General features: G+C 47.9%; 1 protein-coding gene across 2 annotated transcripts; it reads left to right on the top strand.

The window, feature by feature from the left end:
* The first annotated feature begins 4,345 nt into the window (after nucleotides 1–4,345).
* Nucleotides 4,346–12,256, top strand: LOC139277413 (zinc finger protein 436-like). Of its 2 annotated transcripts, none has more exons than XM_070895853.1 (2): nucleotides 4,346–4,438; nucleotides 10,158–12,256. In XM_070895853.1, the coding sequence occupies exon 2, from the start codon at nucleotides 10,509–10,511 to the stop codon at nucleotides 11,349–11,351; it is 843 nt and encodes a 280-aa protein (XP_070751954.1). In that variant the 5' UTR covers nucleotides 4,346–4,438; nucleotides 10,158–10,508; the 3' UTR covers nucleotides 11,352–12,256. The 2 variants fall into 2 exon arrangements, with proteins under 2 accessions (XP_070751954.1, XP_070751953.1); XM_070895852.1 differs by having other exon boundaries at nucleotides 4,346–4,573.
* Nucleotides 12,257–14,905: the final 2,649 nt, after the last annotated feature.

Here is a 14,905-nt window from a genome sequence, read left to right as displayed (position 1 = left end):
GCAAACTTGGCTACGTTACACTCGGTCCATTCTTCCAAGTCGTTAATATAGATTGTAAATAGTTGGGGTCCCAGCACTGATCCCTGCAGCACCCCACTAGTTACTGGTTGTCAACCCGAGAATGAACCATTTATCCTGACTCACTGTTTTCTGTTCTTTAGCCAATCCTCTATCCATGATAATATATTACCCCCAACCCCGTGATCTTTTATCTTGTGCAGTAACATTTTATGTGGCATCTTGTCAAATGCCTTCTGGAAGTCCAAATACACCACATCCACTAGTTCCACTTTATCCACCCTGTTCGTTACATCCTCAAAGAATTCTAGCAAATTTGTCAAACATGACTTCCCCTTCATAAATCCATGTTGACTCTGCCTGACCAAATTATGCTTTTCCAAATGTCCTGCTACTGCTTCTTTAATAATGAACTCCAACATTTTCCCAAGCACAGATGTTAGGCTAACTGGTCTATAGTTTCCTGCTTTTTGTCTGCCTCCTTTTTTAAATAAGGGCATTACATTTGCAGTTTTCCAATCTGCTGGGACCTCCCCAGAATCCAGGGAATTTTGGTAAATTACAACCAGCGCATCCACAATCCCTGCCACTACTTCTTAAGACCCTAGGATGCAAGCCATGAGGTGCAGGGGATTTATCTGCCTTTAGTTCCATTATCTTACTGAGTACCACCTCCTTAGTGATTGTGATTGTGTTAAGTTCCTCTCCCCCCCCCCATAGCCCCTTGACTATCCACTGTTGGGATACTGTTAGTGTTCTCTACCATAAAGATTGATACAAAATATTTGTTCAGAGTTTCTGCCATCTCCATGTTCCCCATTACTAATTCCGTGGTCTCGTCCTCTAAGGGACCAACATTTACTTTAGCCACTCTTTTCCTTTTTATATATCTATAGAAACTTCCTGTATTATGCTGCATTCTTCCTCCGTGTTAGCGATACCCTTCAGTTTGATATCATCTGCAAATGTTGATATTGATTTACTTGTTCCTTAGTCCAAATCATTAATGTAAATTATGAACATTGGTCCCAGCACTGATCCTTGTGGAACACCGCTTTCTATCTTCCTCCAATCTGAATAACTGCCCTTTAACACTACTCTTTGCTTTCTATTTTCAGCCAATTTGCTCCCTGATTCCACATGCCCTAACCTATGTGGCCTTTGGATTATCAAAGGCCTTTTGAAAATCCAAGTATATGACATCAAGTGCATTATCTTTGCCTACTCTTTATTAATGTAGGAAAATGTCCCAAGGTACTTTACAGGAGTGTAATGAAACAAAAACTGATTCTGAGCCAATGGAGATGTTCACACACATGACTAAAAGCTTGATTTTTGTTTTATTTTTTGATGAGATGTGGGCATCGCTGGCAAGGCCAGCATTTATTGCATTGCCCTTCAGAAGGTGGTGGTGAGCCATCTTCTTGAACCGCTGCATTCCGTGTGGTGAAGGAACTCCCACAATATAGTTAGGGACGGAGTTTGGGAAGGATTCTGATGGGACGGGGCGGGTTGGGAGTGTTCCCGGTGTTGGGTGGGTCTGGAGCCGGGGGGTGGCACGCTCTTGGGATGGGGGGTGGGCTGTTTGGGGCTGGGATTGGGAGAGACTTCTTCACTCGGGGAGTTGTTGGCCTGTGGGGTTCCCTGCCACGGAGAGTTGTTGATGCCAGTTCATTGGATGTGTTCGGGAGGGAGTTGGATGTGGTCCTTGCGGCTGGGGGGGGGGGGGCGTCGGTGGGGGGTGTGGAGGGGAGGTACTGGGGTGGGTGATCAGCCATGATCTTGTTGAATGGCGGTGCAGGCTCGAAGGGCCGAATGGCCTACTGCTGCACCTATTTCCTATGTTTCTATTTTTTCTATGTTCCAGGATTTTGACCAAGCGACGATGAAGGAACGGCGATATATTTCTAAGTTAAGATGGTGTGTAACTTGGAGGGGAACATGGTGTTCCCATGTGCCTGCTACCATTGTCCTTCTAGGTGGTAGAGATCATGGGTTTGGGAGGTGCTGCCAAAGAAGCCTTGGCGAGTTGTAGATGATACACACTGCAGCCATGGTACGTCGGTGGTGGAGAAAGTGAATGTTGAAGATGGTGGATGGGGTGCCAATCAACAGGGTTGCTTATTCCTGGATGGTGTTGAGCTTCTTGAGTGTTGTTGGAGCTGCACATGTGGATATCTGAACGGAATATATGGAATTAAGGACAGTAAAGTAAACGGGATATATGAAAATGTATAAGCCATGGAAGAATAGCTGGGAGAATGTCAGATTGCAAATAGTGCAACATCAGCATAGCTAACAGTCTGTCTCAAGGTTTCAAGTCACTAATCCTGCCAATAATATATAATTGTAACATGAAATACATCTGCAGAATTGCAAGGTCTCAATTAGTAGTCACACCATTAGATTGAAACATTTAGAGGCAATGCTTGAGCTTTCAAGAAGAACATCTCATATAGATTGACTAATGAGTGGCTGAGTTAGACTGTCAATCCATTTGTATTTTGTTATCTGATTTCAAAACTGTATAACTGTTTACGCTTTACGATGTAACTTCACCTATCCGTAGGGAGTGTGTACGCTCTATCCAGAGAGTATATCTTCTGTCTGATAGGTCTTACTGGCCGGTAATAAAGACTGCTTTGTTCAAAGCACAAGAGGTATTCGACTCAGTAATTTTACTGAACCAGATTGAGGTAAAAGAATCCAGGAATTTACACACTCATCCAGGCAAGTGGAGAGTATTCCATCAGACTCTGACTTGTGCCTTGTAGATGCTGGGAAGATTTTGGGGAGTCAGGAGGTGAGACAGAATATCCAGCCTCTGACCCACTCTTGATGCCATAGTATTTATGTAGCTGGTCCAGTTAAGGTTCTGGTCACTGGTGACCCCTAGAATGTTGATGGTGGAGGATTTGGCAATGGTAATTTGCTTCAATGTCAAAGGGCAGTGGTTAGCCTCTCGCTTGTTGGAGCTAGTCATTGCCTGGCACTTGTGTGGCATGAATGCTACTTTCCACTTATCAGCCCAAGCCTGAATGTCATCGAGATCCTGCTGCATGTGAGCATGGACTGCTTCATTTTCTGAGGAGTTGCAAATGGCACTGAACACTGTGCAGTCATCAGCGAATATCCCCACTTCTGACCTTATGATGGGGGGAAGGTCATTGACGAAGGAGCTGAAGATGGTTGATCAAAGAGGTCAGCTTTAAGGATGGTCTTAAAGGAGGAGGGAAGTGGAGAGGTTCAGGAGTGGAATTCCAAAGCTTTGGGTAGGACGGGTGTAGGCTTGTCCGCCAATGGTGAGGTCAAGGGACTTGGGTGCACAAGAGTTGAAGGAATGCAGAATTCATAGAGTATTGTAGGGCTGGAAGAGGTTATAGTGATAGGGAGGAGTGCAAACATGGATGGATTTGAACACGAGGATGAGACTTTTTAAATTCAGGTGCTAGTGGACTGGGAACCAATGTAGGTCAGTGAGCACAGGGGTGTTGGATGGAGAAAGTTGCCGAGATCATACGAGCAAGGTTGTGGAAGGATTTGAAGACGAGGATTTGAAAATGAATGCTTTGCATGACTGTAATCCAATGTGTGTGGCTTAACACACATCAACCCCACATAAATTAACAGCACAAACCTATACGTTAAAGCCCATTGAACGAGCGTTACAATCTATACAAAACTGATGAGCATCCCACGAGACTGCTGTAATCGGGGTGACGTTTACACAAACAATTTCACAATCAGTTTTTGTACTGCGTCATTACCAAGATCAACGCCACAATCCAGCACACTCAAACTGCCAACAGTTCGAATCGAAAACAGTGAGCAGACTGCATCATTTCAACCAATTTTTATATCAAACATTGAACTCAGATTCTGAGACCCTGACCTGTGTAAGGCAGCTCCCCATGTTCACACTATTAAATCTAGTTTCTGTCAGACACTGGATGTCAGTTGTGGCTGAGGTTGTAAAAGGCGTTATATCAATGCAAGTCTGTCTTTCGTTCTCCCAGAATCAATTTAAATGACCAATATAAATGACTGTGATTAAATAACTACACATGTGACTGCAGGCGTTTAGATTGTGTTATTAATCACATCCACGACTGAACCAGAGTACTGGGATTTGTGTGTGAATTATTGATTCCTTTTCTCTCAATGGAACCAGAACGTAATTCTCCATTCACGAATTGGAGCGTTCAATGGCGGGGCTGTTACCCAGCATACCTGACGGAGGAGAATGTGCCCGAGTCACAGGAGGAGCCCAGCGCACAGGCGTCGGGCCGGGCGGTATTCGGAGCATGCGCAGTATGAGTGTGACGGAGCCGTGAGAGAGCTGAGAGCAGACAGGAGCTGGAGAAACACGTTTTCGACGATTACGGATCATCGGGACGCAGCGGTGTAAAGTACCTGGGGGGTAGGCTTCATAAACACTTGGTGTACGCCGCAAACCCGGACTAATTACCTACAGGTCCCGCGTTTGCAGCTCCGAGGCTTTTTCCCGATAACAGGCCCAGGCTGACGGCCACATTTTAGTAAAGGAAAGCTGCAGGTTGGTGCGCCGCCATCGTGATTCATCGAGTCGTAGAGCGCATGCGTGGCCATCTTTGTAAATGAACAAAAAAATCGACCAGCCTTCAGGCTCTCAGTGAATGTAGATCTGAACCTTCAGGGGAGGGGAACCAGTGAGTGCAGAACTGAACCCAGCCAGAGTCAGCACCTTCAGGGGAGGGGAACCAGTGAGTGCAGAACTGAACCCAGCCAGAGTCAGTACCTTCAGGGGAGGGGAGCCAGTGAGTGTAGAACTGAACCCAGCCAGAGTCAGCACCTTCAGGGGAGGGGAACCAGTGAGTGTAGAACTGAACCCTATCCCTTTCCTGCTTTCTCTCCATACCCCTTGATCTCTTTAGCCGTAAGGACCATATCTAACTCCCTCTTGAATATTTCCAATGAACTGGCATCAACAACTCTCTGCGGTTTGGAATTCCACAGGTCAACAACTCTCTGACTGAAGATGTTTCTCCTCATCTCAGTCCTAAATGGCCTACTAAATGGTCCTAAGACTATGTCCCCGGTTCTGGACTTCCCCAATATCAGGAACATTCTTCCCGCATCTAACCTGTCCAGTCCCGTCAAAATCTTATTTGTTTCTATGAGATCCCCTCTTATCCTTCTAAACTCCAGTGAATAAAGGCCGAGTTGATCCAGTCTCTCCTCATATGTCAGTCCAGCCATCCCTGGAATCAGTCTGGTGAACTTTCGCTGCAGTCCCTCAATAGCAAGAACGTCCTTCCTCAGATTAGGAGACCAAAACTGAACACAATATTCCAGTTGAGACCTCACCAAGGCCCTGTACAACTGCAGTAAGACCTTCCTGCTCCTACACTCAAATCCCCTAGCTATGAAGGCCAACATACCATTTGCCTTCTTCACCGCCTGCTGTACCTGCATGCAACTTTCAATGACTGATGAACAATGACACCCAGGTCTCGTTGCACCTCCCCTTTTCCTAATCTGCCGCCATTCAGATAATATTCTGCCTTCGTGTTTTTGCCCCCAAAATGGATAACATCACATTTATCCACATTATATTGCATCTGCCATGCATTTGCCCACTCACCTAACCTGTCCAAGTCACCCTGCAGCCTCTTCGCGTTCTCCTCACAGCTCACACCGCCACCCAGCTTAGTGTCATCTGCAAACTTGGAGATATTACACCTAGTTCCTTCATCTAAATCGTTAATGTATATTGTAAAGAGCTGGGGTCCCAGCACAGAGCCCTGCGGCATTCCACTAGTCACTGCCTGCCATTCTGAAAAGGACCCGTTTATCCCGACTCTCTGCTTCCTGTTTGCCAACCAGTTCTCTATCCACGTCAGTACATTACCCCTAATACCATGTGCTTTGATTTTGCACACCAATCTCTTGTGCGGGACCTTGTCAAAAGCTTTTTGAAAGTCCAAATGCACCACATCCACTGGTTCTCCCATGTCCACTCTGCTAGTTACATCCTCACAAAATTCCAGAAGATTCATCAAGCATGATTTCCCTTTCATAAATCCATGCTGACTTGGACTGATCCTGTCGCTGCTTTCCAAATGCGCTGCTATTTCATCTTTAATGATTGATTCCAACATTTTCCCCACTACTGATGTCAGGCTAACCAGTCTATAATTACCCATTTTCTCTCCTTTTTTAAAAAGTGGTGTTACATTAGTTACCCTCCAGTCCATAGGAACTGATGCAGAGTCGATAGACTGTTGGAAAATGATCACCAATGCATTCACTATTTCTAGGGCCACTTCCTTAAGAACTCTGGGACGCAGACTATCAGGCCCTGGGGATTTATCGGCCTTCAATCCCATCAATTTCCCTAACACAATTTCTCGCCCAATAAGGATATCATTCAGTTCCTCCTTCTCACTAGACCCACTATCCCCGAGTACATTCGGAAGGATATTTATGTCTTCCTTCGTGAAGACAGAACCGAAGTATTTGTTCAGTTGGTCTGCCATTTCTTTGTTCCCCATTATGAATTCACCTGAATCCGACTGCAAGGGACCTACATTTGTCTTCACTAATCTTTTTCTCTTCACATATTTATAGAAGCTTTTGCAGTCAATTTTTATGTTCCTGCAAGCTTCTTCTCGTACTCTATTTTCCCCCTCTTAATTAAACCCTTAGTCTTCCTCTGTTGAATTCTAAATTTCTCCCAGTCCTCAGGTTTTTTGCTTTTTTTAGCCAATTTATATGCCTCTTCCTTGGATTTAACACTATCCTTATTTTCCCTTGTTAGCCATGGTTGAGCCACCTTCCCCGTTTTATTTTTACTGCAGACAGGGATGTACAATTGCTGAAGTTCATCCATGTGATCTTTAAATGTTTGCCATTGCTTATCCACCGTCAACCCTTTAAGTATCCTTTGCCAGTCTATTCTCGCCAATTCACGTCTCATACCATCGAAGTTACCTTTCCTTACGTTCAGGAACCGAGTTTCCGAATTAACTGTGTCACTCTCCATCTTAATAAAGAATTCAACCATATTATGGTCACTCTTCCCCAAGGGGCCTCGTACAACAAGATTGCTAATTAGCCCTTTCTCATGACACATCACCCAGTCCAGGATGGCCAGCTCTCTAGTTGGTTCCTCGACATATTGGTCTTGAAAACCATCCCTAATACACTCCAAGAAATCCTCCTCCAGTGCATTGCTACCAGTTTGGTTAGCCCAATCAATATGTAGATTAAAGTCGCCCATGATAACTGCTGTACCTTTATTGCACACATCCTTTATTTCTTGTTTGATGCTGTCCCCAACCTCACTACTACTGTTTGGTGGTCTGTACACAACTCCCACTAGCGTTTTCTGCCCTTTGGTATTCCGCAGCTCCACCCATACCGATTCCACATCATCCAGGCTAATGTCCCTCCTTACTATTGCATTAATTTCCTCTTTAACCAGCAACGCCACCCCGTCTCCTTTTCCTTTCTGTCTATCCTTCCTAAATGTTGAATACTCCTGGATGTTGAGTTCCCAGCCTTGGTCACCCTGAAGCCATGTCTCCATGATGCCAATTACATCATATCCGTTAACTGCTATCTGCGCAGTTAATTCATCCACCTTATTCCGAATACTCCTCGCATTGAGGCACAGAGCCAGAGTCAGTACCTTCAGGGGAGGGGAACCAGTGAGTGTAGAACTGAAACCAGCCAGAGTCAGTACCTTCAGGGGAGGGGAACCAGTGAGTGTTGAACTTTTATGGAGCTCTTTCATAATGCGCAACAAAAATATATTCCAGTGAAAAAGAAGGGCGGCAAGAGAAGAGATAACCAGCCGTGGATAACCAAGGAAATAAAGGAAAGTATCAAATCAAAGAACAATGCGTATAAGGTGGCCAAGGTTAGTGGGAAACTAGAGGATTGGGAAAATTTTAAGCAACAGCAAAGAATGACTAAAAAAGCAATAAAGAAAGGGAAGATAGATTACGAAGGTAAACTTGCGCAAAACATAAAAACAGATAGTAAAAGCTTTTACCGATCTATAAAACGGAAAAGAGTGACTAAAGTAAATGTTGGTCCCTTAGAAGATGAGAAGGGGGATTTAATAATGGGAAATGTGGAAATGGCTGAGACCTTAAACAATTATTTTGCTTCGGTCTTCACAGTGGAAAACACAAAAACCATGCCAAAAATTGCTGGTCACGGGAATGTGGGAAGGGAGGACCTTGAGATAATCACTATCCCTAGGGGGTAGTGCTGGACAGGCTAATGGGACTCAAGGTAGACAAGTCCCCTGGTTCTGATGAAATGCATCCCAGGGTATTAAAAGAGATGGCGGAAGTTATAGCAGATGCATTTGTTATAATCTACCAAAATTCTCTGGACTCTGGGGAGGTACCAGCGGATTGGAGAGCAGCTAATGTAACGCCGCTGTTTAAAAAAGAAGGCAGGTAACTATAGGCCGGTTAGTTTAACATCTGTAGTGGGGAAAATGCTTGAAACTATCATTAAGGAAGAAATAGCGGGACATCTGGATAGGAATAGTGCAATCAAGCAGACGCAGCATGGATTCATGAAAGGGAAATCATGTTTAACTAACTTACTGGAATTCTTTGAGGATATAACAAGCATGGTGGATAGAGGTGTACCGATGGATGTGGTGTATTTAGATTTCCAAAAAGCATTCGATAAGGTGCCACACAAAAGGTTACTGCAGAAGATAAAGGTACGCGGAGTCAGAGGAAATGTATTAGCATGGATCGAGAATTGGCTGGTGAACAGAAAACAGAGAGTCGGGATAAATGGGTCCTTTTCCGGTTGGAAATCAGTGGTTAGTGGTGTGCCACAGGGATCAGTGCTGGGACCACAACTTTTTACAATATACATAGATGACCTGGAAGAGGGGACAGAGTTAGTGCAACAAAATTTGCAGATGACACTAAGATTAGTGGGAAAGCGGGTTGTGTAGAGGACTCGGAGAGGCTGCAAGGAGATTTGGATAGGTTAAGCGAATGGGCTAAGGTTTGGCAGATGGAATACAATGTCGGAAAGTGTGAGGTCATCCACCTTGGGGAAAAAAACAGTAAAAGGGAATATTATTTGAATGGGGAGAAATTACAACATGCTGGGGGTCCTTGTGCATGAATCCCAAAAGGTTAGTTTGCAGGTGCAGCAGGTAATCAGGAAGGCGAATGGAATGTTGGCCTTCATTGCGAGAGGGATGGAGTACAAAAGCAGGGAGGTGTTGCTACAACTGTATAAGGTATTGGTAAGGCCGCACCTGGAGTACTGCGTGCAGTTTTGGTCACCTTACTTAAGGAAGGATATACTAGCTTTGGAAGGGGTACAGAGACGATTCACTAGGCTGATTCGAGAAATGAGGGGGTTACCTCATGATGATAGATTGAGTAGACTGGGTCTTTACTTCTTGGAGTTCAGAAGGATGAGGGGTGATCTTATAGAAACATTTAAAATCATGAAAGGGATCGACAAGATAGAGGCAGAGAGGTTGTTTCCATTGGTGGGGGAGACTAGAACTAGGGGGCACAGCCTCAAAATAAGGAGGAGCCAATTTAAAACCGAGTTGAGAAAGAATTCCTTCTCCCAGAGGGTTGTGAATCTGTGGAATTCTCTGCCCAAGGAAGCAGTTGAGGCTGGCTCATTTAATGTTTTCAAGTCAAAGATAGATAGATTTTTAAGCAATAAGGGAATTAAGGGTTACGGGGAGAGGGCGGGTAAGTGGAGCTGAGTCCACGACCAGATCAGCCATGATCTTATTGAATGGCGGAGCAGGCTCGAGGGGCTAGATGGCCTACTCCTGTTCCTAATTCTTATGTTCTTATGTTCTAGAACTGAACCCAGCCAGAGTCAGCACCTTCAAAGGAGGGAGAGGAACCAGTGAGTGTCGAACTGAACCCAACCAGAGTTGGTGGGCAAAACTGAAAGTGGAGGACAAACTGTCTTGAGACATGCGATGTGTTTGGATTTTAGCACAGGGAGGAGGGGAGAGTGTGTGGGATGAGAATTTACAGCTTTGGAGGAATGAGAGTAAAGAATATTCCATAGAAACTAGAATTTTCTGTTCTGAATTTCTTTCCTGTACTTACAGTGATGAGTTCTGTAATCTGTTTTTGCAGAGTATTAAAAGGGGAGGATTTGCAGACTGGAAACTTGAACCAAACATAATGTCAAGATCTGACTGAGTCACGAGATTCTTCAGGAACTGAGTATCATTGGAAGGAGAAATGTTTGTCTGTTCTGTCTGTGGGGAAAGATTTCAAATATCATGGTGACTGGAGAAGGTCCGAGACACACACACCTGAGTGAGAGTGTTCCAGTGCACTGTCTGTGGAAAGAGCTTTAACCAGTTCCACAGCCTGAAAAAACATTGCACCATTCACAGCGGGGAGAAACCGTACACGTGTTGTGTGTGTGGACGAGGCTTCAACTGATCATCCAACCTGGAGAGACACAAGGACACCCGCACCATGGAGAAACCGTGGAAATGTGGGGACTGTGGCAAGGGATTCAATTTCCCGTCTGAGCTGGAAACTCATCGATGCATTCACACTGGGGAGAGGCCATTTACCTACAACGAGAGTGGAAAGGGATTCCCTCGGTCATCCCATCTGCTGAGACACCACCGAGTTCACACTGGGGAGAGGCCGTTCACCTGCTCAGTATGTGGGATGGGATTCACTCGGTCATCCACCCTGCTGAGACACCAGCGAGTTCACACTGGGGAGAGGCCGTTCACCTGCTCAATGTGTGGGAAGGGAGTCCCTTCATCATCTGACCTGCTGATACACCAGCGAGTTCACACCGGGGAGAGGCCATTCACCTGCTCTGAGTGTGGGAAGGGATTCGCTCGGTCATCCCACCTGCTGACACACCAGCGAATTCACACTGGGGAGAGGCCGTTCACCTGCCCCGAGTGTGGGAAGGGTTTCACTCGATCATCCGACTTTCTAACTCATCAGCGAGTTCACACCGGGGAGAGGCCATTCACCTGCTCTGAGTGTGGGAAGGGATTCGCTCGGTCATCCCACCTGCTGACACACCAGCGAGTTCACACTGGGGAGAGGCCGTTCACCTGCTCCATGTGTGGGAAGGGATTCAATCAGTCATCCAACCTGCTGACACACCAGCGAGTTCACACTGGGGAGAGGCCATTCACCTGCTCTGAGTGTGGGAAGGGATTCAATCAGTCATCCAACCTACTGACACACCAGCGAGTTCACACTGGGGAGAGGCCATTCACCTGCTCCGTATGTGGGAAGAGATTCAATCAGTCATCCACCCTGCTGAGACACCAGCGAGTTCACAAGTGACTGCAGGGGTTGGATTTTGCTGTTATTGCTGCTGTTATTCATATTTCAGTTCTCATACCTTCAGTTACTCTCATGGACAAGTCCCAGCTCCCCATACCTTCCAGAGTGCCTCCCCCAGCCTTGGGATCCAGGGAAGGTCTCAGTAACACAAAGCCCAGTCTGTTAATCACTTTTAGCAACTGGACTTGGTGTTTGCCCCACAGCATCTCTCTCACCTTCGATATGTGAATAGAGCATTATGTTTGCAAACCTGCTTTGAATTTAAACATGAATCTACTCAGCAAGTGTATTTCAAAAAATACGTACAAGTAAACAGATCACATCAAATGGCAAAGGTTGAGAGTCAAAAAGATGAACATCACGGCCCAATACTCCAACTCTATATTCTCAGGCGAAAGTCTGTTATCGAACTCCTTGAGTGGACAGAATAGCGAAAGATCCCAACTCTAAGAACATCTAGAATCTGTTGTAAAATCTGTCAAATCTTGACTGGAACAATGTCGGTTTCCTTTCAATTGAAGAGGATGGAAGATGAGAGGGGACTGGCATATGGAACTCGGTGAATTCAGCTTCTGAAAGGGGATCATGTTTAATTCATTGGATTGAGGAGAAAATGTGGTTGGTATTAGAGAGAGAGATTTCACTCAGCAACAGCTGGTGTTTGCAACCAACTGGATTTGGATATTTTCATCATAGAATGTTTAGATTAGAAATAGTGGGCCCAAGTTTCCACATGATTTGCGCCTGATTTTTAGGAGCAACTGGTGGAGAACGGACTATCTTAGAAATCGCAATTCTCCACACTTTTTTTTCTGCAGTTCTAGTCAGGTAGAACAGTTCTACTTTGGAACAGAATTTTTTCTTCAAAAGGGGGCGTGTCCGGCCACTGACGCCTGATTTGAAAGTTTCCACAGTGAAAACGTACTCCAAACTAAAGTAGAATGGAGCAAGTGAAGATTTTTGTAGAACTGAAAAAACCTGTTCTACACATTAAAAAATCAGGCGCAGGTTACAAATTAGGCGTCCAGAACGAGGTGGGGGGGGGGGGGGAAGGGAAGTCATTAAATTCTACAATAAATCCTTATTTATACTTATACAAATATACAAATAAATCCAACCTGAATAAACATTTATAAGCAAAGAAAAGATTAAATAAACCATCTTCCTACCTGCGTGAAAGTGCTTCGGGCAGGGCCCGTCCCCAGCACCAGATTTACAGGTAGGTGGCGTTGGGTTGGGTCGGGTCGGGTCGGGGAGGTTCGGTTTGGGTCGGGGGGGGAGGGAGAGGGAGAGGGAGGGAGGGAGGTCAGGTCGGATCTAGTCCGGGAGCGGGAGTCGGGTCGGGTCCAGTGTGGGGGGGGGGGGTCGGGTCTGGGGGCGGGAGCGCGGGTCGGGTTGGATCCAGTCGGGGGGGCGGGGAGCGGGAACAGGAGCGCGGGTCGGGTCCAGTCGGGGGGGCGGGGAGCGGGAACAGGAGCGCGGGTCGGGTCCAGTCGGGGGAGCGGGAACAGGAGCGCGGGTCGGGTCCAGTCGGGGAGCGGGAACAGGAGCGCGGGTCGGGTCCAGGCGGGGAGCGGGAACAGGAGCACGGGTCGGGTCCAGTCGGGGAGGCAGGGAGCGGGAACAGGAGCGCGGGTCGGGTCCAGTCGGGAGGGCGGGGAGCGGGAACAGGAGCGCGGGTCGGGGGGGCGGGAAGCGGGAACAGGAGCGCGGGTCGGGTCCAGTCGCGGGGGCGGGGAGCGGGAACAGGAGCGCGGGTCGGGTCCAGTTCGGGGGGCGGGGAGCGGGAACAGGAGTGCGGGTCGGGTCCAGTCGGGGGGGCGGGGAGCGGGAACAGGAGCGCGGGTCGGGTCCAGACGGGGAGCGGGAACAGGAGCGTGGGTCGGGTCCAGTCGGGGGAGCGGGAACAGGAGCGCGGGTCGGGTCCAGTCGGAGGGGGGGCGGGGAGCGGGAAAAGGAGCGCGGGTCGGGTCCAGTCGGGGGAGCGGGAACAGGAGGTCGGGTCGGGTCCAGTCGGGGGAGCGGGAACAGGAGCGCGGGTCGGGTCCAGTCGGAGGGGGGGCGGGGAGCGGGAAAAGGAGCGCGGGTCGGGTCCAGTCGGGGGAGCGGGAACAGGAGGTCGGGTCCAGTCGGGGGAGCGGGAACAGGAGCGCGGGTCGGGTCCAGTAGGAGTGTGCGGGGAGCGGGAACAGGAGCGCGGGTCGGGTCCAGTCGGGGGAGCGGGAACAGGAGGTCGGGTCGGGTCCAGTCGGGGGGGCGGGGAGCGGGAACAGGAGCGCGGGTCGGGTCAGTCGGCGGGTGGGGGGGCGGGGAGCGGGTGTCGGATCTGGTCCGGAGGCAGGGGGGGGGCGGGGAGCGAGTGTCGAGTCTGGTCCGGAGGCGGGGGGGGGAGCGGGTGTCGGGTCTGGTCCGGAGGCAGGGGGGGGGCGGGGAGCGAGTGTCGGGGGGGGAGGAGCAAGAGCTGGCCGTGGGAGGAGCCTTATTCACGCAGCCCCAGTGAGTCCATTCAGCCAGGGCTAGGGGCTGCGTGCTTCAGGCCCCTCCCACACAGTTTCGGGCGCCTGGAGCTACTGCACTTGCATGCCCACTGTAGCGCACATGTGCAGAGGTCCCGGCACTGTTTTCAGCGCAGGGACCTGGCTCCGCCCCCCCCACAGCTCATGCTGGCTGCGCCGAGGGCCAGAGGACCTGCAGGTAGGTGGAGAATACCGAGGATTTTTTTAGGCGCACTTTGTGGCGCGAAAAACGGGCGTCCAGGTCGGGACTGCGCCGTTCTAGGCGCGTGTGGAAACTTGGGCCCTGTATGTTCGGATAAGAAAAAGCTAGAGTCTAGTGGTTTGAACTTGCCACAGGTAGGCCATAATGTTTTTACTCGCTTCTGACTTGTGTAGACTTGTGTCTCTGGACTGTGCAGTTGCGAGAGACAACCATATTAGGCAATGCCAGCTCCAGTTTGATAAGAGGTTAATGGCATAGCAAGAGATCTGGCAGTTTTAAGAATTTATCTGCAGTTAGCTGCAGACATCGAATGTCGCAGTGTGCTGTCAAAGTTAAACTTAGACTTTAACCTATTGGGTTAAATTATTGGGATCGATTGTTACAGAATTGTTGTAGAATGGAAAAATAGGGAAATTATGCTAAACCTGTATCACACCTTGGTTAGACCACACAGAGTAAAGCATATTATAAAAAGGATATAGAGGCATTGGAGAGGGTGCAGAGCAGATTTACAAGGATGACACCAGAAATGCGAGGGTGTACATATCAGGAAAGGATGAACAGACTATGTTTCTTTTCTCTTGAAAAAAGAAGGCTGAGGGGTGCCATAATAGAGGTCTTTAAAATTATGAAAGGTTTTGATAAGACTGGATACAGAGAGAATGTGTCCACTTGTGGGGAGAAGCATAACTAGAGTCAATCAATATATAAGATAGTCTCCAAGAAATCAAATTGGGAATTGAGAAGAACATTCTTTACCTGGAGAGCGGTGAGAATGTGGAACTCGCTGCCACAGGGAGTGACTGAAGCGAATAGTATCGATGCATTTAAGGGGA

Source organism: Pristiophorus japonicus, chromosome 12 (assembly GCF_044704955.1).
Source record: "Pristiophorus japonicus isolate sPriJap1 chromosome 12, sPriJap1.hap1, whole genome shotgun sequence".
Taxonomy (NCBI): Eukaryota; Metazoa; Chordata; class Chondrichthyes; family Pristiophoridae; genus Pristiophorus; species Pristiophorus japonicus.
The sequence above is the reverse complement of the archived record's forward strand: the minus strand, read 5'-3'. Positions and strand labels throughout refer to the sequence as shown.

Excerpts from the sequence above, each read along its gene's own strand:
- LOC139277413 (XM_070895853.1), top strand. The coding sequence starts at position 10,509 with ATGGAGAAACCGTGGAAATGTGGGGACTGTGGCAAGGGATTCAATTTC.